Source organism: Leishmania infantum, chromosome 12, assembly GCF_000002875.2.
Source record: "Leishmania infantum JPCM5 genome chromosome 12".
Lineage (NCBI taxonomy): Eukaryota > Euglenozoa > Kinetoplastea > Trypanosomatida > Trypanosomatidae > Leishmania > Leishmania infantum.
Genome location: NC_009396.2, coordinates 109,412 through 130,912, shown reverse-complemented (window position 1 = coordinate 130,912; position 21,501 = coordinate 109,412). Strand labels below are relative to the sequence as shown.

General features: G+C 63.5%; 4 protein-coding genes across 4 annotated transcripts; all 4 read right to left on the bottom strand.

Moving 5' to 3' along the window:
* Window positions 1-778: 778 nt before the first annotated feature.
* LINJ.12.0260 (conserved hypothetical protein) lies at window positions 779-2,707 on the bottom strand (the record flags this gene model as incomplete). Its single annotated transcript, XM_003392222.1, has 1 exon — window positions 779-2,707. One exon carries the CDS (start codon window positions 2,705-2,707, stop codon window positions 779-781), a length of 1,929 nt encoding a protein of 642 aa, XP_003392270.1.
* Window positions 2,708-3,091: 384 nt separating this feature from the next.
* LINJ.12.0250 (conserved hypothetical protein) lies at window positions 3,092-8,788 on the bottom strand (the record flags this gene model as incomplete). The annotated part of the gene is made up of 1 exon (XM_003392221.1): window positions 3,092-8,788. One exon carries the CDS (start codon window positions 8,786-8,788, stop codon window positions 3,092-3,094), a length of 5,697 nt encoding a protein of 1,898 aa, XP_003392269.1.
* Window positions 8,789-9,191: 403 nt separating this feature from the next.
* On the bottom strand, window positions 9,192-13,895 carry LINJ.12.0240 (hypothetical protein, unknown function; the record flags this gene model as incomplete). Its single annotated transcript, XM_003392220.1, has 1 exon — window positions 9,192-13,895. The coding sequence occupies one exon, from the start codon at window positions 13,893-13,895 to the stop codon at window positions 9,192-9,194; it is 4,704 nt and encodes a 1,567-aa protein (XP_003392268.1).
* Window positions 13,896-18,886: 4,991 nt separating this feature from the next.
* LINJ.12.0100 (putative ornithine decarboxylase) lies at window positions 18,887-21,010 on the bottom strand (the record flags this gene model as incomplete). The annotated part of the gene is made up of 1 exon (XM_003392219.1): window positions 18,887-21,010. One exon carries the CDS (start codon window positions 21,008-21,010, stop codon window positions 18,887-18,889), a length of 2,124 nt encoding a protein of 707 aa, XP_003392267.1.
* Between the last annotated feature and the right edge of the window lie 491 nt (window positions 21,011-21,501).

The following is a 21,501-nucleotide window of genomic DNA, read 5'->3' as shown; positions in this document are numbered from 1 at the left end:
GTGTTGGGGCTGCACACACGAGGCACGTGCAGGCACACACACACCGTCATCCTAGGTTCCGCACCTGGACTAGCGTCCGCATCTCGAAGAGGGGGATGAAGAGGGGTCATCCGATTCGAGCTGCATGCATCTGCCCACGGCACCGTTGTTCCGTGCTCCTTCTTGTGCGCTCTCCGGCGTTGCCGCTCGACGGGTTGCTGTGAGAGCGGGGTGTGCCGTGACGGGCTTCCATTGAACCACCCCCGCCTGAACTCCCTCCGTCCCCGAAGACACGCAGCGAAAACGCATTTACGCGTACGCGTGTGCGCATACCGCAACCGGCACCGACGAACAGCGATGCGAGTCTGCTCGCGCAGCTTAGAATCACCCAAAGAGACACGCAAACACGCCAGCAGACCACCGCACACCTGCGCCGCCACCGAGGGGAAGAGAGCAGCAGACAAGAAAAAAAAGTGCAACGTGCAGTGCAGCTCAGACGTTTCATGAATTTCGAACGCGCCCATGGCTCTGCCCCGCACCGCATGCGGCCATGCGCCACGCGACAGCCCCTGCGCGGCCCTGTGTCACAGGCAGCCCATCCGCGTGGTGCGAAGCAGCCGCAGACGCGCAGGTGTCACGGCACAATGCCCCGACTCCGTCATCTGAGAGCACGGCCCCTCCGCCTCACACTCTACCCATGCTTCCGCCCCGCCATCCACGGCCTGGCCGCCGAGACCAGTGGCGATATGTCGCTCTGACCTCCTGTGCTAGCCATTCACGAGGCACGTCAGTGCTAGCGCTACTGGTTCTTCTTGGCGTGCGGGTCCGTCTCCATCTTAAGGGGGACTGCAGCACCTGCCTTGCCAGCGGAGGCGAAAGTCAGCTCAGCACCGTCGGCCGCAGATAGACTTGCGGCGGCCTGCATGGACCGTACGAGCTTCTCGCCTTCTTTATTCAGTTTTTCCCGCTGCTGGCGAATCCGTGCGCGGGCCTTGAGCACCGCCTCATCCTGCCGTCCTATCCGAATTATGAGCAGACCAGCGTCCACCAGCATCATCGTCACAAGGCCGACCACGGCGTACAGCGTGCACCACTCCGACGACAACCCGCGCAGGTAGCCGAGGTAGTAGCCAACACCGGCGCCGGTGAGGGCCATCACCTGGATGTCGAAGCCGATCGAGGCGTCGCGCAGAAATAACGCATACGACTTGGCGGCCGTCTCCGAACTTGCCGACGCCGCTCTCGACGACCCGCCGCCGACGCCACCAGAGAGTGACCTATTCGCTCCTGCAAGGTAGGACGGCGCGCGCATCCTCGAAGGGTCGAGCACACCGTACTCGCCAATGTCTACTGTCGTCAAGGAGCTGCGCAACGCCTCTTGGTGGACCGCGGCGGACGCAGAGGAGGCTCCTGACGGTGCGCCGCGGATGTGCTCACTTGTCTGCCCGTGCGCGCGAGCTGACAGCAAGGCGTAGTAGTACTTGCTGGCAGCCTTGTCAATGGCGTCGATGCGTGCGTTCTTGCGTAGACGGTCTGGGTTGTCGTCCATAGGCGTCACTGCAGGGTTCAGGATGAGCGCGAAGGCAGGGGAGGTGGCGGCCGTTCTTGCAGACGCGGAAGACAGCGCGCCAGCCCTGGCCTCCTCCACGGCTCGACACTGCGCTGCAGTGGCTGCCATGGAGACATCTGGCGGCGACAATACACGCTGGACAAGGTCCCATGGCAGTAGCAGATCGTAATCGTGGAAGCACACCGCGATGGGCTCGGCGTCGGCGTCGTGCGCGATAGGGCTGTGCCCGACGCGAGTGCGGTCGCGACGCCTCCAGTCCCCGCCGAGACCGCGTTTCACGTCCATCTCCCCGATCGCTGCGGTCACCGTGCCCGCCAGCAGACGCTCCTTGCACTGCTGGTGGCGCTTCAGCTGCTTGCACAGATAGACGAGGCTCCAGAGCGAGACAAAGTCGCGCACAAGAAGGGCGATGGTGCGAGGCTGAAGAAGCGCGGGAACACGCTTGAGCTGGGCGAGTGCATCGAGGGCCAGCTGTACGGTAGCAAGGGGCCCAGCTGCCTGCTCGCGGCGCTGAGCCGGCTGCTGGCGCTGTCGAAGGAGCTCATCGATCCGTGCTCCCGGTTGCTCTGCCGGCAAGGCACAAGGCTCTCGCTTGATGTGGATGACCGTCTTTGACTTTGGCTGCTTCTCTTGTTGCGCCCCCTGCGGCGGTTGCGGCGTCGTCTGTGAAGCCGCCTCGCACTCATCAGCTGCCGGGCAAGCAGCAGGCACCGGCAACTCGCCACAGTACCACCGCACGGCGTCGCTGATACATGTCAGGGACTCGGGCAACAAGAGCGACGGCGGCAGCGGACAGCTGGAGCTGCTGGACGACGTTGGCGCTTCAAGCGCGCCGCAGTTCGTTCCCTGCTGCTGAGCCGGGGCTTTGGAGTCGTGCGCGGTTCTCGAAAGCAGTTGCTGCTGAGAGACGATGTAGATCCACAGGGCACCCTCCAGCTGGGATGGTGACTGTGTGTGCACAAGAGCGTGCAGGCGTTCCTCGATAAAGTCACGCCGGACCTGCTCTATTTCAGGCGCGGTGGCCGCCGCATCGAGCAGCCTCGCCAGCGCCGGGGTAATGAGCCGCACGTAGACCATAACGTCACACAGAGGAAGAGCAAGAAAGAGCGAAAGACTGCTGCATGCCTGTGTGCACATGCGTACGTGATGCTTGTACATATGTGTGTGTGTGTGTATGCATAAAAAGCGAGGAGACTCGTGGAAAAAAAAATATGGCGAAGTACGTAGAGAGCACGCGAGCAAGCGAGAATGCAAGTCATCGCCCAACTGCGATGCGGAGGAGGCGGGTCGCGCAACGCCCCTATTTTTCCATGTGTTCCCCCAGGACATCACCCAGGTGTCCGCGCCAAAGACGACGCGATGAGGCTAGCACCCCCTACCGGAGAGGTGGCGTGGCTTGTGTCTGCCTCGTCCACCCATCCCCTCTGCGACTTGTCTTCCAGCACCCAGGAGACTGCGCTTGCACTCACCACTTCATCTCACACCATCAATGCTGTCCTTTGGTTGAAAGAGACCGAATAGGTGCTGGATTAGGTGCGTGTATCAGCTGTCGCTGTCCAGCGCAGCCATTGCCTGCTGCGCGTAAATGGACAGGAGCGTCTGCATGCCCTTCTTCATGGCTGCCTTCGCCCCCTCTGCATCCCCGTACACGATCTCAACGCCCACGACAGCCGGCGCGGAAGCTGCGGCGATGATACTAGTCTTGCGCCTCTCGCCTGCGCCGTGCCGGTGATGCCAAAGGTCTGAGAACATGCCCTCGAGCTCCGCAACGATGGAGGCAGTGCCCGCCAACTGTGCGGGCGAGCTCAGGAGGCACAAAACAATTCCCTCCACGCAGTTCTGCTCCGGCACCCCCTCCCAGTGACCGTTCCACTCCATCGCCGTCGCCGCGCCACGCGCAGATGCAGTCGTCGTGTACCCGACGTGACTTGCCACGACCGCTGCCAACGCACGCCGCGCCTTCGCCATGTACCCCGGTTCTGCGATGTCGACGGTGAGGAGGGCCGTGTAGTGAGCATGGGACATCGCAAGCGCTCGCGTGGAGTCCGGCGAGGCTTTCACCTGCTCAACCTTTGCGTGGCCGTCATCCGTCGAGAAGCCGCTGTGCTGCTGCGCAAGCCGCACCCCGCCATCGCGCCGCACACGCAAGCGCGGCAGCGTGTGCGTGTCGCAGCCGTAGAGGGCGATACGTGTCATGAGCGGCAGTGTGCTGCTCCCATGGGCCGCAGCGCCGACGCTGTGCCTGGAGGACATCACTGCGGAGCGCACCACCTGCACGTCTGCGAAATGATCGCGTTGAAACAGCCGCGCCGCAAGCGGGGTTGGAGGGAACGCCGACGCGCTGTGTGGGTCAGTGCCCACTTCGCGCAGCCATAGGACACTGCGCGTGTTGTCGCCGACATGGCTGTGCTGCGCGCTGCTGCGACGACGCTTCCCGCTCCGTCGGCTGGCGTTGGGCTGCCCCCGCGATGCTTGCTCATCATCATCGCTTCGGTGATCCACATCACCGAACACCTCGAATGCCGCGCATGCGGTTGCCGGAAGCATCACGGACACGAGCCACCGCTCCCTTTCATTCTGAAACAGGCGAGCAAACAGCGCCGCGTCCGCCGCGCCGGTGCTGGCTACGGCTGCCGGCGTGGCAGGGCACTCGCGGTCACTGTAGCTCTCGGTGCTCACCCAGATGTAGATGCTGGTGAGCTGAAGCGCTGCCGCTGTGCAGGTGCGGCGGGAGCGGCTGCAAGCGCCGGCAGAGTCGAGCGACACGTCGACCGCACTGGAGAGTAAAGCTGCGAGTGAGTCGCGGGCGGGCAGCGTCACTGCTCCAACGGCGCAGCTGAAGACGGTGTTCAAGGCTTCGTCCAAGGCGGCCTCGCATGTGTCCTTCGCGTAGCCTAGACCTGCCTTTTCCTGCGTGAACGTGAAGGGCATCGCAGAGCGCGTCGAAGCAGTACTCGCAGCCACGGGCCATGCGGTTACTGTGCCATCCGCGCTGCTCGCCAAAGTCCTGTTAGATCGTGTCTGCGCAGCGGCGAGAATCGCGTCAACGTTGCTTGCAGAGAGCACGGCGGCGGAGCAACCACGGCTTAGGCGTGCCGCTCGCGCGTCATCGCTGTCGTCATAGGCGGCACAGTGCCGCTGCGCCGCGCGCGCCTTCGCCACGCCTCTGCGGATAGGGTCCGTTGCGCGGAGACCGCTGCCAAAAGCGGAATCGTGGTCTGCCGCCTTTGAGGACGCCCACCCTGATAGGGAGAGGTCCCACATCAGCTGCCCGTACTCGCTCATGCTGCCCCGAAGCACCGCCGTCGTGAGAAGCTGACGAGCCACGAGCGCCATCGCACGGGCGGTGCATTGCAGACGCCGCTGCCGCCACCACGTGGACGCTGCCGCTGTTGCTCCTCCTCCGCCTCTCAGTGCGCTGCTGTAGCGACGTTGCGCCAGGCGCCCTCGCCGAGTTTGTACCGCACAACTAGCTTCATCGCCGCCCTCGGGGCCACCGTTGGCGCTCTGCGTAGCTGGCGCCTCTGCTTCGGCTTCGCGGATGTCGAGCACGTACTGCGCTGCGGTGCGCAGCGTCGCGTCGTCTTCGTGTGTCAGTCGCACCCACAGATGCAGGTACTCCTCAATAAGAGGAACGCACGCGCGAGCGAAGACGTCCACGGAGGCGGCAGGGATAGGTACCGGTGACGGTCGCTGCACGAGCACACCGCGCTGCCACGCCGTCTCGGGCTTGTGGTGCTTCCAGACACCGTCGCTGACGCGTGCCCGCACCTCCACAACAGCATCCTCGCCGCTCTCGTTCTCGCTAGCGACTCCTCGTGCCGCCTCTCCGCCGGTGCGGTGAGACGCTGCACCGGCTGCTGAATATTCCGGTCGCGCTTCCAGTGGAAACCGCGGCGTGAAGCTGTCGGACGTCGCCTTCGACGGTGGCACCGGCAAGGGACGCTGTCCGCCCCACAGAGGCGGACAGGGCGGCGCCGATGTGCCGCCCTCGGCGGAGCTGCTGTCCGATGTCGCCTCGGAGCCGTCGGCAGCAGACGCGGAGATGGACCCGTCACTGCCACTCAAAATCCCTGGCTCTGTGCCAGCGCCAGCGCTCTTCTCGTCATCCTCACCGTCGCCGGACAGCGTCTGCTTCAGCGGCTTCAGGTGGCTGTAGCCTAGCATCGGTACACCGCTACCGCTGCTGCTGCCGCTGCTGCCCTCGCGCTGCCCCGCCGTGGGGATCGGTGTTGTGCTGCCGGTGCCAGCAACAACGATCGGCTCACGTTTGCCAGGTGTGAACACGTTGGCCGCCGTGGACACGAGAGGCTGAAGCGTCGGCATCGACAATGGAGGTGATGGGGACGCTGGCTTCTGTGGCTGCAGATGCCGGTGCGTCTCCACCGTCGTGGCTGAGTCTTCCTGGTCCATACTTTGCTGCCGCTCCTGATGCGTCGCGCTCGCGTCTCGGGGGCCCCTCGAACTGCCCTCTGTAACCGCCTGCGCATCAGCATCGTTTCCAATCATGTCCACTAGGCTCCGAGTCGGCAGCGTCGTTGGCGGCTCTACAGCAACACGTGGGTTCTGCGACTTGCAGCGCTGGTCGGCCTCATCGTTGCCGTTGTCTGGTAGGGGAGCGACAGTGCATTGACCCGTCTCGGTCAGTGCCAGCGCCCGCTGCGGTTGGTCGCTTCGAGCTGTCTCTGCGGTGGTTGCCCCTCTTCGCGCGTCGGCCTCTTCCTGCTTTCCTCGCCGAGCCTTATCCTCCGCCTCCGCGCGGTCTGCTGCGGCTGCCGCGTAGAGTGGGTTATCCCGGATAGCGGTGAGCAGCTGCCGGGCTTCGATGACTGCTGGCGGGAGAGCGTCGGCCTGCGATGACAATGACACGTCCGCGACTGCAGCGCGATGCGCCGCTGCCGCATCGACGTCATGTCCCTCTCGCTCGTCGTCGTCCACATCATCGTGATCTCTGCCGTCGAAGAGGCTGCTCGCCGTGGAGACGGACTCCATCTCCATCTTCTCTGCCCAGTACAGCGCCTTCTCCTCGGACACCGCCGCCGCCGTGTCAGCGTCACGCGCTGATGCCCTTTGCCAGTGTCGGGCTCGCAGGTGCGCGTGGCGGCAGCGGAGCAGCATTTCCGCGCGGTGCGCCGGCAGCGACGCAAACAGCTCCTCGCTGGCGTCCGACAGCCGCAGCGCGGCAACTTCGCTGTTGTAGGGTGGGCAGTAGACCTCCAACACCTCCATCAGGTTGACGGGGCACCCAAGCTGGCCAAGCAGAGCCGCTTCCTTGTCCAAGGAGGGCGACATCGCAGAGGGAGGAGACACCGTTGATTGCCGCTGCGGTGGCGAGTCGCAGCCATCGCCCGTGTTCCGGTGGGCACCGCCGTCATCGCTACCGCTACCGTCATCCCTCTCGCACTCTTCGTCGTTACTGCCGTCGTGGCAGTACTCATCGAAGTAGTAGTCCTCATCACCGCCGTCCCCGTAGTCGCCGCGGCTTGCCAACCCCAAACGCCTCCTCGGCAACGTACCCGGCTTTGACCGCGTTACGACGCGGCCCTGAAGACCCGATGGGGATCGCACGGCGCCGCGGCCGACTGGGGAGCTGCTTCCGGCCACCGCAAGCGCATCACAGACGTCTTCGGTGCCGGCGGTTGGAAAGCCCTTCGCGTCTGGGAACCGCTCGTACGCCACGTGAGAGACGCGAAACCCAAAGAAGGCGGGGTGCGTGGGGAAGAAGAGAACCCGCTTGTTAACGCACCTCTTCTCGAGCTCATCCGCCGTGATGAGAGGGTCCGAGTTCGGGTGGCACAGGTTCAGGTACCAGCCGGCTTTAGCACCACTCGCTGAGGCTCCTGCGACGGTGGCAGCCGTGGGGCCGGACGTTGGTGACGCGATGGGGTAGAAGGAGCTTGCCGCTTGCTGTTGCAGCTGGTGCGGAGTCTTGCACTCGAGTTGAGCGTCAAGGCCCATCCGCTTCAGGAACTCGAGGCAATGATCGTGGCCCATCATGAGCTGGTCGGCCAACTCGGCAACCAGGATGGCGTGTCGCACGCGCAGTTTTGGATAGACGTAGTAGTTGGGCAACACGAGATCCAGCACCGCGCGGTAGCGACCGTAGGTGAAGGACTGAAAGACGACAGCGCGCTGCAGCGGTGTCATGGGGGCAGACTTGCAGAATTCGAAGAACTGAAACCACTGCCGCGCCGCCCAGAAGTGAATGAGCTCAAGGGCCACCCGCACCGGCTGCGTCTCGAGCATGTGCGGCTGCTTCTCCAGCTCTCGGTACACCTGCGCAAGGTTGACACTTTCCGACGCGTTCTCTGGACACAGGCGAGGCTCGCCGTTCACGATGACCGTGTGGAAGCGGCAGAACGACGAGCGGTCCTCGACCTTCATCTCCTGTTGCAGGCCGTAGAGCAGCAGCAGCACAGAGAAGAACTCGGCGTTGCGGTGCCGCTGCTCTGCCCGGTAGAAGACGGTGAGGTCGGTGAAGCACTGTGACATGGACTCGAGGAACTGCTTCTTGTCTTGCATGAACCGCTGGCAGCCTTCGGGGGAGCAGCAGAGGTACGCCCCGCCCACGGCGAGTGCGGCGACGGTGAACTCGAGCCAGCGCACGCGACGGTAGCTCTCGCGGTGCAGCTCTTCCACGGAGAGCGTGCGACCCGTTTCGCTGTCCACGTATCCCTGAAGGCTAACGTTGCTCGGGGGCAGCTGAGGACCCCACGTCGTGCGGATACCGCGAAACCGGTCCCATAGGTAGCCCCAAATGCGGAAAGGCTCCGTGTAGACGAGGGGCGTGTGCGGCACGCGCAGGTAGTGCTCGACAAGAAAGTGCATCGACTTCTCCAGCGCCAGCGGCGTCCGCTGCTGGGCCGGATCAATCGTCTTGCCTGCTGCGGATCGGCTGTACGCCTCTACTTGCCCCCACATGGCGCTCCGATGTGCACTGCCGCCAAAGGCATGGGAAGATGCCGAGGGTGAGGCGCTGAGCGTGATGTACTCGAAGTCTTCGCGCCGCTCCCGCTGCGCCGGGTCGCCGCCGCACATGCCGACATAGCGGCCGCGGATCAGCGGCTTGGCGGCCCACTTATCACGCAACTTGCAAAACTCTGAGAAGGGCGACAGCGACAGCACCGTCGCTATGTTCGCATCGCTGTAGGGGACATCGACCGCTTCAGCAGTAGCCGATTGGCGGCCCTGCTGCGGCGGTGGCTGTAGTTGATGGTGACCGTATGGAGATCCCTGCATCTGCAACGTTCAAGCACGTAAGAGGCGATGGTGAACACCGTTATCGTATGAGCTCTTCACCTGACATCGGGCGCGCAAGAGAGAGAGAGATGGAGGAAGGGAGGAAGAGGTGACGGAGGGGCTTTGGATCGAGTGGAGGGAACAGCGGAGGGCATCAAAAAAGAGGCGAGGCGGCGCGTGTCGCGCCACCTCGCGTCGAATCCGGTTCCCGTCACGAACGCAAAAAAAAACACTCCCATGGGGCGTGGCGGGGCTACGGGTACGTCTGTGCATGCTTGCATTGAGGCCTGGAAGCGGCGCACCGTTGCGCGCATACCCGGAGGACTCGCACACACGTGCGCCCAGACGACTAGGAGCGATTTGGCGGCTTCTTGTTGCGGAGTGCTGTGTCGACGATGCGGCATCACGCCAGCAACCGCGCGTGCACATGTGTGACACACGCATCCAGAAGCAGGGCAAGCAGGCGAGGCTGCTGGTGGTGCACGGGCACCCGAGCAGCGGCCGCGTCTTCAACGGCAGAGCTTCTCGGCGGAGTTGACGTGCTCTCGGTCTCCCTGACGGGTGAGCAGCGCGATGGTGATGAGGCTGGCCGAGTGGATGCGCTCCCTTCGCGCATCCAGCGTGGTAGAGCGGTCTTCGACTCTTCGCCGGGGACCCTTCCCTTGACATTCGTGGATCTGGTGCCGCCACTCGCACCACCGACGGTGGCAGGTGCGTCTCGCGCGTGAGCATCCACGCCCTGCCGCTCTTCACTTGCCCCGTTTCTCGATACGCTGGTGGTCACGCCCGCTAACGAGGAGCGCGATGCCGCTGCCGTCAGCGCCGACAATGAGCGAGTAACGTGTGCATGGATCACTTCCCTAAGCTCCGCCATCTCCTCGGCAGACCAGAGAGCGGCTTCGGCGTTCACCACGATTCTTCGAGCCGGCTCGGCATCAGGGGGAGAGGCGCGGCTCTCCAACGCGGCGCCGTACGTGAGCGTGCACGGCTGCGGAGCCGGCAACGCTGAGAAGGGCAGAACGCTCCCTGACGGATAGTCCGCGGCGGCGGTGCTGTTGGCGACGAGCACGGCACTCGTCAAGTCGGCCCATCCACCCGCCATGTGGAGAACGTCGCGGATGATCGCGTCGCACTCTGCCTGCACTTCGGGCTGCACCTCAAGTCCCAACGAGAGAAGAGACACGTCATCAGCAGCCGCGGCGGCGGTGCTTGTGTGACGCGCCTGCGCACCACGGCCATTATCACAGACGAGGTCATGGGCTGCGCTCGTGGTGCTCGGGGAGCACCAGTACTGATGATGCACTTCTCGCAATACTTCGTCGCGCGTGCGCTCCGCCGACGCCGCCGCGACTCTCGCTAATCCAGCACTCAGAGTGGTGGGCAGAAGTTCTACAAAGACGATGAGCTCCGCTTGCACGTGCTCTACACACGCCTTCAAGACCTCCGCCACCGCGCGCCGATGTTGTTCCTCATAGGTTTGCAGCTGAAAAGCCATACCCGCCTCGCACTTCTCCTGCCATGCATGGCACACCTTCTCGAGCTCCGCTTGAGACGCCGCACGCACGGACTGAACCGCGTCGCGCCGCAGCCGCTCAGCCTTGTGCCGCTGCTCTTGAAGCGTAGCGCGCAGCTCCTCCAGCTGAACCTGCTGCGCCTTCCTCTCCTTCACCAGCGTCCGCACTGCAATCCGCTTGGTGCCCAGCTCATGCTGCGCGGCGGTGTAGGCTGCGCACATCTGCTCGATAGCATCGCGAATGGCACGGAGAAGGCGCAGGATAGAGGGGTCCGCCTCGGTTGCCGCTGTTCGCCCTTCTCCTTCGTGGTCTATGGCAGAGCGCTCCAGCTGCCTCTCGAGCGCCGGCGGGCCGCCATCGAGGCGGGAGTGAAGGGGCACCCTCGCGGATGCGGCAGCTCTCGAATTCGCCGACACATCGCCTTCCTCCGAAGCTGCTGCCGCTGTGCGATGGCGTTCTTCGAGTGCCGTGTCGCCATCGCTGATTGAGGCCGCCGGCACGTTGTCCCAGCTGACAGCGGACATCACCACGGACGCTGCGGCGGAGGACACCGACGACGCCGACCGCGACGGGCGCACGGTTTCATCGACATCTTCGTTCTCGGCATCCGCACGGACACCAGCAACTTCTGCAGCTGAAGCACCAGCCATGCTCACCGATCGCCGTTTCCGGATCTGGCAAGATCTCCTCGTATGAATGGTGGCGCTCCGCTCCAGCATCGCGAGGGCCCTACGCGACATGGCCGGCATGCCCTCGGGCGCCAGCGTCGCTGCACTCCTCACTACCTGCGGTGGCGGCAGGCGCAATATGCGACTGGACTCGTGCGGCCGCACCCCAGAAGCCCGCGGGCACGTCGGTGACAGGAACACCGCCGGCGACCACAGAAGGTTCACAATGCCCTGGAGTGCTCGCTGCTCCTCTTGTCGCCGCTCCATCGCCCGCTGCGCCGCCGCCTGTTGCGAGTGCAGCTGCTTCTCCTTTCTGCGAAGTTTGCCCATCGTGGCCAGCTGTGCATGCAACGCATCCTTCAAGCCCTCCTTCGCATGCACGAGCTGTGCAGTCTGCGCCTCGTGCCTCGCCTGTGCGGCGTGCAGCTCTTCGCCAAGCTGACGTTGCGCTGCCTGGGAGCGCGTGAGTTCGTCTTTGAGGGCCAGCATCCGTTGCTGGGCTGCCTGTAGTTCACGCTGCGTCGTCTCGAGGGTCTCTGTGCGCTGCAGAAGATGCTCTTGGGCCTCTTGTAGCCGCCGGTGCACTAAATCGTTACCTTCGCTGAGGAGCTGCTGCTGCTCCAACAGCTGCGCCTGTGCCTGCACCGATGCCTCACGGAGAAGTCGGTGGTACTCATTTCGCTCTTCCAGTGCACGCGTCAGTTGAGAGGCCATCGCCCGTCTGCTGCTCTCCGCCGCCAGCAACGCGCTCTCCACGGCCTCACTGCCCTTCATGCAGCCTTTAACTTGCTTGAGCAGCGCGGCGTGCTCTTCCTCTTGCAGCGCGACAGCCGCGGCCGCCTCGTCCTGGCGAGCTTGCCGGAGCGATTCCAACTCAGCCTCTTGCGATGCGACGGTGGCCGCTGCTTGGCTCAGCTGCTGGTGGAGCAGCCTAACTTGCTCTTCCGCGCGCGCAGCTCGCTGCTCATCATGAGCTCGTTCCAGCGCCGCTGTGGCGATGTCGTGGCTGATGCGCTGGAGCTGCCGCCTCTGCTCTGACACTGTTTCCTCCGTTCGCTGATGTACTGCACGCAGGTCCGACAGCTCTCGCTTCGCTTGTGCGAGGGCCTCCTTGTACTGATGCACCTGCTCCTCGAGCTGCTGCTGCTGTTGGGCTGCCTTCTGAGCCAGCTGCCGCTCCTGCTGCACACGGCACTCATTCTGCTGCTCTTCTCGCGCAGCGTCCGCACGCGCTTCGTCGAGCAAACTCTTCTGCTCCTCCATCTCTCGCAGCCAGCGCTGCTGCGTAGCGGCACGTTCGGTCAGCAGCAGCGCCTCCCGCGCCTTCGCCTGCGCCAGCTCACGTTGCAGCTCCATCAGCTGTTCCGCCTCTGGCTCCCGCCTCGGTGGTGCTGCTGTTGCGCTCGCGGAGACACGGATCTGCTCTTCAAGCTGGTCGGCCAAGGCCGTCACCTCCTGCTGAAGGGCTGCTAGCTCGAGCTTGTGGTGCCGCTGTTGCCGCTCCATGTCGCGACTCTTTCGGTGCAGTTCACGTGTGAGATGGTCGATATGGTCACGCAGCGTGTGCGTGTCCTCCCGCTTCTCTTGCTGAACGTTCTGCAGCTGCCACTCAAGCTGGGCGATGCGAGACTCTGCAGCCGCCTCCGCCGCGGACGGCGACGCGGATGGCGCGCCTCGAGCGCCAGATATCACGGAATCACCAGCGCTGTATTCCACAGGCGGCGCTTCCGCAGGCGCAGTGGCGTCTCGAGTGTCGTTCTTATTGCCGGCGGTGACGACTTGTGATCGAAGCGCTTCCAGCTCCGCCTCCTTGTCAGCGAGCGTGCGCTGCAGAGCAGCGATGGTGCTCACAGCAGCATGCGCAGCAGAGAGGGATGGGGAGGTGCGCAGGGGCTGCTCCTTCACGTTGGCATGGCCACTCCCCTCGAGAGCTTGCGAGCTTTCGTTCCGCGGCCCAAGGCCATCAGACAGCGCGGTCTTGTGCTTCGTCCCCCACCAACGCACCGGCGTCGCAGGCCACGACGGGGAGGGTGTCTTCACCCTATCTGGAGACAGTGCCAATCCGGTCGCTGGTGGCGGCGGGACGGCATCCGCCTGCGGAGCCGCTGCACGAAGGCTGCGCAGCAGAGCGTTTTCGTCTTGCAGCGCCTCAACGGCGTGCGTGAGCTGCCTGATCATGTCATCTTTTCGATGCAGCGAGAAGAGCACCCGTGCAGCAACATCGTCCTCGTCGTCCGCGTCATCACGGGCGTTCGCGCCCTCAGCGGCCTCTCCGTTGCCCTGGCGGTCCGTGTGACGGTATACGTTGGCGCTGCTGGAGCTCTGACCTTCGGAGGAGGTGAGCACGGCACTTTCCTCGCCTTTATGCGATGAAGTGTGGGGCGACGGTTGCACAGCATGCATGTGTGCTGCCTGTAGCGGCGGTACTTGAAAGCGACTCGAAGACGGCGACACGGCTGTGAAGACTGCCACGCGCACCTGCTCCGCACTTGGGGTTTGCAGAGAGGGGCCGGTGGTGCACGCTGCTGGTTGATCGGCGTCGTCGAAGATGATCCCACGCGGGGCTGCTGAGGGTTGCGGCGGCGACGCGCTGACGTCTGCGTGCGTGGCGCTCGCTGCAACTCTTGACGTCGTCCCCTCCTCCGTCCGCTGCCTTCTCCAAACGTCCTTGTCGACGGGGGCGGTGCGCGTGGGCAGACGTCGAAGGGCCGCCGAGGCCAGCTGGTAGGCCGTCACTGTTTCCACTCGATCTGCCCAGAGCGTCGCGTGACCGCCGGCGCCCGCCGTCACCGCTTCTGCGCCTCGCCTCGAATCAAGCGCCTCCGCCGCAGTGACCTCGGCAGCCGTGCGTGCCATGTCTGTGTCAGCGTCATCAACCACCGATTCTTGTGCCTTCGGCTTCTCGTCGTCCTCAGTGTCGTTCATGTGAATCACTGTCGTCACTGTGGCTGCGGCGGGCACGCCGGCGGCGACGCTGGCCGAGCGCTGTGGCGAGGACGGGGAGGGTGCGATGAAGGGATCTGCCACACCTGCGTAGAAGGGGCGCTGCTGGCGCGACGAGGCGTTGCCCTCCATGCCGAGAGATAAGAAGCAGCGGGCCCTCAACAGAGTCAGTCGGTGGAGGCGAGAGGGAGGGGCCTGAAGGCAACTTCCCCCCTGGCTGATGGTAGAGGTGATGAGTCTATGACGGACTGCAGACACAGCGGCTGCAGCAGACAAGCAGGCGTGCTGCTGACGCCCTGCAGCAGCCTTCTATGCGCGTTGCCCTCACTGTCACGGTATCGACAGGTGTATAAGGCAGCTTGAATACGCGTGAGTTCCTGCGCACCCGCACGGGGGGGGTGTACATGTGTTCGTGTGCACAACGGAGGCTTCGTGACTTGCTGAGAGCGGCCGGTGTCTCCTTGCTTTCGCCTGTGCTCCTCGTCAGCGCGCGTACTGCTCTTTGCGTGGCTGCGCAGTCGGAGGCGGCATCGCACGTATGCAAACACATGCGTGGAGGTGAGAGGATGGCGCGCCGGGTGGCGCGAGAGCGATGCAGATGCAACCGCAGTAGGACAAGAATAAGAAAGGAAAGGGAAAAGGGGAGGGGGGCGGTAGGAAAGGAAAATGGAGCAATCATGACACCGACCTGCACCATAACCGCACGTACACTTAGACGCGTGCCACCTTAGCGCTACTATGATGGCGGCAGTGATACCCAGAAGCGGGAGAACAACGGTTGGAGCGAGGGTGGGTGGGCGGGGGGGGCAGAGAAAGGAGGTAGGGTCTGTCGCGAGAGACGATGGCCGCCTCGATTCCGCTTGTGCATCTCCCCCTCTTCCCCGCTGCAGCCTCACCTCTGCCTTTGAACCGCTATCGCTCTGCCATCACCACCGGCACGCATGCCACGAAAGAGGTCTCGATGTGAGCACCTGCTCCGGTGGGAAGGGTGCCGAAGAGAGCTCAGAGGAAATGAACGCAAAAGACCATAGGAGGAAAACAAAAGAGCTGAAAGACTGCCGTTTTCCTTTGAAGAGGCGCCCGTGATGAAACGTCACCAGGCATTGTGCTTAGCTTTGGCACGACAGTACCCCTTTGAGGTGTGAGCCACAGTTGAGGCGATAGCGCGGCTGCAACTATGCACCCTCGCCAAACGGCCATAAGCGATGCTGTTTCAGCTCTACAGCCACGCCACTTGCCTAAACGTCTCCGCAGTATCCACCAAGACCAGATTTGTCTTGAGTGCCGTGGCTAACCAGGTCTTCACGATCCCTCCCGCTTTCGCTGCTGCGGTTACTGCTAGTAGCCGCACCAGCAACCGCGCTGCCTGAAGGTGAGGTTCTCGCAGCACTGCCGATACGGACCCTCCTCTGCCCCCCTCATCCCTGCCAATGCAGAGCCACTTCCGGTGGTGACAGGGCTAGGCCCCCTACGGCGGAGGAGGAGGGAGGGGGAAGGGCAGCGCGATGTATCGCCACTGGTCTCGGCGGCCAGGCCGTGGATGGCGGGGCGGAAGCATGGGTAAAGTGTGAGGCGGAGGGGCCGTGCTCTCAGATGACGGAGTCGGGGCATTGTGCCGTGACACCTGCGCGTCTGCGGCTGCTTCGCACCACGCGGATGGGCTGCCTGTGACACAGGGCCGCGCAGGGGCTGTCGCGTGGCGCATGGCCGCATGCGGTGCGGGGCAGGGCAATGGGGCTCACGCAGCGTGTGCACTCTACCACGGAGCAAGCCCATAACTGTGCGCATGCACACCCACCGCCCACGACCGACGTCTGTCGCGCGGGTGATAGGGGATGGCCATGGTGATATGCCGGATGAGCTCAGGGACGATGCTGGGCAGCCTCAGGGCTGGGCCCTCGAAGACCCTGCACCCTGCCTGTGTGCCATGCTCCGCCCTGAGCTGCCTCCAGCTGCGGCATCCTAGAATATGACTTGGAGGCTCTCCCCACTGGAGCCTGGAGGACTCGGCGCGGCCCTTCGGGGGTGCTCGCGTCACACTTCCGGCGCCTGCACCTCATCGGCTCGCACGGTCGGATGGAGGAGATGCAATGCCGCATGCGTCGCACGCGTGCGCCGTGCGATCGGTTCGTAATGCATTTCTTGACTAGCCTGCATGTGCCGCGGCAGGTGAGATGTTGCGATGGACCTGTGGCAGCAGGGCGCATTCCGCCATCTTCTGAATCCGCACGCCCCTGGCAAGAGCGGGCGACTGTGCATACTTGTTGAACCGTCGACACGATGTGTGGTGGGCTGGTACGGACGTCGTCATGTCCGCAAGTCTCTTCGGCACCGCGCCAGCCCAGGCATCTCCGTCGACATCGAAGAGCGGGGTGCCGGGCCCTGTGACACGACGGTTAGGCGCCCCGACATCATCGAGGGAGGGGTGGTGAGGACAGAAAAAACATGCAAGGAAAGGAGAGCGGCAGATGCACTGACGAATGAGTGGCAGACATGTATGCTGGCATGAAGATGTGCGGCGTGTACACGTGGCTGTGTTCTGCAGCCTCGCCTGGACATGCGAAAACACGCACACGTGCGCAGACACACAGACACTTGGGCCCACACCGTTGTCCACACCATACGCGAGACATGATCGGTCGGTCGGTCAGGGGGGTATTGCTGCTCATGTATCCGTCTACGTCGCTGCTCTGCGTTATTTCGCCTTCGTCGTAGTGACGCGCATGGCCGTTTGGTTCCCGCGTTGTGCGTCCCTGTCGACGTCCATCGAAGCTGGCTGGACGCAAGCGCGGTGAGAGAGGCACTTTACTCACAGGAAAATAGATGAAGGGGCGGGGTGGGGCCCTCGGATGACGGCCTTCCCGCTCCTTCCTTCGCAGGATTCGAGCCGGCAAGCGAGTGGCCAAGTGGCTGTTTGAGGGAGGCGGAAGGCGCACCGGCGCACTGTTGTGTGCTCCCTCTTACGTTTTGCTTCATGACAGGCTCCCGCCATCACGCACATGCCGTGTACATACAGACACGCACACAGAGGGAGTTCCGAAGTCGTTCATGCATTTCTGTCGATGACGCTCTCCGCGTATTGTCCATCCTCCTCTGTTGCTTGCGCACGATGCGCCGCTTTCTCGCTCTCTCGGTACGCTTAGTTTCGGTGCACCACACCCCTCCCCCCACCTCCTGCACCTTCACGACCGTGATTCGCGTTCGTGGGGGTGGTGAAATCGTGGGATGGCCAGGGAGGGAGGGCGAGGGGCGGAGAGACGAGAGGTGCCGTCACACTGGCGCTGACTGCGGTTGTGCGCTTGGTGTGCGGCAAACAACACAAACGGATACAACAAAAAGTGCACCAACGTCATTCCGACGACTCGGAAGCGATCACAAGCGTAAGCCGCCTCCTGCCCCGCGACCCGCCCTGCTTCCACCTCCTCGTCTTTGCCGCCTGCGCTGCGATTTTGGCACTGAGCGGAAGTCAGACCCCGAGGCCGCGCGCGCACATACATAAATGAACGAAGAAGACGTGCGCCTCCGCGATGAGGGAGGGGTGGGGTGGGGATGCGAGAGGACTTCATTACAGCTCACAGAGAGGTGGCCAGAAGAGGTCGGCAGAGCGACACACACATACACACACACACGGACACACGCCAAGCCCCCCACCTGCTCTTCCTCTGCTCTTATCTATACTATTCAAACGCACATGGGCATGGGCGTGTCGGCGTCGCCGCCTTCGTTGAAGCGGCAGATATATGCATATAGTTACACAGATAGATAGGCAGCTAGAGGGTTCGATATACGGATAGATAAACATGTGTGTGCATGCACGTGGTCTCTGCTGCCACACACACACACACGGACACACACACACACACACACACACGGACACGTCACTGTCTTCCTCCCTCCCTCAAGCGCGCTCTTTGCATGACGTTGCTATTTATTATGGTGCCGGTGAACGTCGTAGTACTGCGCGCGTTACAACAACATGGAGGGGAGGGGAGGGGAGGGAGGAAGAGGGGGAGGAAGAGGGGGAGAGCTTCGCTCACTGCTCCGTTTCTCATCAGTCCAGCATCCGCTAAGCGGCCGAGGGAAAGGACAAGAGGTGTTTTGCAGGCAGAAGGGAGGGGAGGGGGAGGAGAGACGGCCATAAATTAGAGAATGAATGCAAAGGCCTTTGCCCCTGTTGTGAGCAGAGGAAGGCCAGATGGAGGGAGGGGGAGGGGGTGGCTAACAAGCACCAGGCTATTCAGCAACAGCAACGGGGACAGCGACAGCGACAACGCCAAACGACAACGGGATATGCCCCGCACACCTACACGCGCAAGCCTCATGGATATGCACACACACACACACACACGCATGGTATATCCCGGCATGACTTGATCTCTGGCTCGCCCACGTACGCGCGTGTGCGCCGACCTCGCTCACTGATGCCCACGCTGAGGAGCCACGAGGAGTAGGCCGCGCGGTAAGTGAGGAGTGTACACGACAAGAGAAAAGGAGCAGGAGAGACACGAGGCAAGAGAGAGAAGGGGTCGGCGGCAGCAGCGGCGGCGAGGGGGCTTCGCTGGGGTTGGGCCGACTTAGTAAGTGGAAGCACTGTCAGTGGGAGTTTGTGGGGCACAAGGGTGAGGGAGAGGGGGGGGGGGCTTGCGTTGCGTAGGCGTCAGAGAAGAGCAACAACGAAGCCAGCGGCGAAGAAGAGCGGGGATGGGGAGGCTCACGAAGGGACCACAGGGGGTGAACGAAAAGCGAAACACGCGCGCAGGCGCAGGCGCACAAACACAAGCGAGCAGCGTCGCCGTGCATCCAACACGAATACAAGTGCAACCACCACAGAAAAGGGGACGATAGGGGGAGAGGGGGCGGAGGAGGGGGCGGCTAAAGGAGGTGGTGAGGTGGCCGGAGCGAAGAGACCGTCCATCCTCTTGTGGGATGGACGAGCACACCCTACAGCACCGGGTCTCCTTTCTGTCCCTCTCTCACTCGCTCACACACCTCAGCGTGTTGCCCTCACGCGTATACACAGGCCTCGGCCTCGCGCACAAGTCCACAGAGCTCACCCACTCAAGGCGGCGCGTCGCGAAACCGTTGAAGAAGCCGGCGGCGGCGGTGGTGTAGCTGCCCATGTCTGGCACCAGAAGCCAGTCGCCCAGCTTCATCTCCGGGAAGGGCTGCTTCTTCAGGATGCAGTCCATCGAATCGCAGGTGGGGCCGAAGATGGTTGTGATGCGCAGCGGGCGGCGCGCGAAGCTGCGACGGCGGTCCCAGGCGGACATGAACAGTGCATCGTTCGCCAGGGGACCGCTCAGCGACGTCTCGCCCTCCTCCTCGCTGCACACCGCTGCCGCCTCCGTGCCACTCTCCACCCCGTCAGCGCCGTCGCCGTCGTTTAGCAGGAGAAGCGTTGGGTGGGCGTGATCGAAGAGGATGCAGTTGAAGCTGTGGTAGAGGCCGTCGTTGACGTAGTACTGGTACTCTTCGGGCTCGTCCATCGACACGACGGACTGGAAGGCTTGGCGACTCACCTCGACATCGGACAGTCGCAGCGTGCGGGAGGCGAATACGTTCATGAGAAGCGCGTGCGAGGCAGCCGTGAAGTAGCGGCCGGGCTCACTGATGATGGTGACATCACCGCCGCCGAAGAGCTCCGCCAGCACCGGTCGAATAGTACGGGCAATGGCCTCGAAAGAGGTATTGCCGCTGCCCTCGACGACCTCCGTGCCCGGGAAGCCGCCGCCGATGTCGAGGATGGTGCACTTGAAGCCGTACTGGACCGCCTGCTGAAAGACTTGGTAGGCATCGCGTACCGCGGACACGTACGCAGACTGGTCGTCGTTGCCGCTGCCGACGTGAAAGCTGACGCCGCACACGGTGACGTTGAACTGGCGGGCCGCCTCCAGTAGGCCCTCGACATCTTCAAGGGGGGCACCGAACTTGGTGGAAAAGGAGCACTGGGCCTTGCTGTCGTTCGTCTTGATGCGGATAATCGCGTGGGCGGAGGGCATCAGGCGACTGATCTTTTCCATCTCCAGCGGGTTGTCCACCGTCACGTAGGTCACGCCGCACGCCTGCGCCTCACGCAGGTCGCCGAGCTGCTTGCACGGGTTGGCGAAGATGATGTCGTCCGGCGACGCCACGAGCTGGCGACCTAGCACCATATGTATTTCTTCCTTGGACGCGCAGTCGAAACCGGCGCCGAGGGCGCTGAGCACCTCCAAAACAGCCGGTTGCGGGTTGCTTTTCACGGCAAAGTAAGGGCGCACCATCGGCAGCTCGTGACGCCAGCGCGCCATCTGCTCCACAACACGGCCGAGATCGATGATGTAGAATGGATCCTCGGGCTCGTAGGCGGGGGCAGCGGGGACGGCACCGTTCGTCGCCGTCGTAGCCGCAGCGTCGGCGGCAGAAGCAGCATCTTTTACACCCTTCTGGGTGTACAGGTTCGACAGGCGGCGCCAGTACTGCTCACGCGTCTCGATCGCACTCTTGTTGATGGGGGCGATGGCGGAGTGCCGGTGGCGGCTGTAGCGGCGCTGCGCGGCGGCCAGGGCAGCCGGCGAGGCGGGCAGGCGCGTGACCACGTTGTACGTCTTGAAAACCTCACAAACGGCAGCCCGGCGCTCCTCGGCCGTGCGCCAACCGTAGATGGGGTAGGGCGAGAAGCACAGACCGTCGACGGCCTGGCTGCCCTCAAGGAAGAAGAGGTCGACGAGGTCCTGACTGGATGCAACAGAGGCGTGCTGATCTGAAGTCGAGTCCGCAACAGCAACACCAGACACCATCTGCACCTGCGCGGGGGTCTGCGCCGTTTCCTCTCGACCGGCGGCGGAATCGGCTCGGCTCAGCGGGTTGCGGTTGGCGGGTTGGAGGTGGATCTGGTACTGATCCAATAGACGCCTTTCGTAGGGGTGCAGGCGTTCCTCGGCCGCGCCCGCCTTCGACGCGGACGCCGGCGGCGCCATCCTTATCCTTTCGGAAGCGCTGTCATGATGCAGACTGTCGCATCCCGTGTCGTCGCTGACCGTTGGCAGCGGCACAAAGGCCCAGTAATTCGCATGGTTGTAGCGGCTGACGTGGCAGAGAGCGACGTCATGATCACCCATTGAGCACTTGGGAAGGACGGCGGGCGACGACACACACGGGAGAGCGCCTTGGCAGGTCTGTGCGGAATGCAGAGAGAGGCCGGCGCGCGCGGGGCGAGGGAGGAGGGAGGTGCGAGGAGGTGCGGCGGCGTGAGATGGAGGCGAAGCGGCGGCCGAAAAAGCGAATGCGCTGAGCTCCAGCGGTTGACAAAGGAGACTGAGAGAGTGCAGGTGAGTGTGTGTGTGCGTGTGAGGGGCCAGAGGAACGGGGCACCACAGGTAGGAGCAACGCTGGCAGTGAACCGCAGGAGAAGTTGCCGGAAAGGACGCAGAGCGGTAGCCGCAACGACAGTTAGGGTTACAGAGAGGGAGTGAGGGAGACAGCTAGGAAGGTGAAGTACGCTGTGGAGTGTGCGTGTGCAGCGTGGACGGTGGCGGTGGAGAAGACGATGACGATGCCACGAGGGAAGGGGGACAACACCCCGAGAATGAGCGAACCCACACAGCCGCGA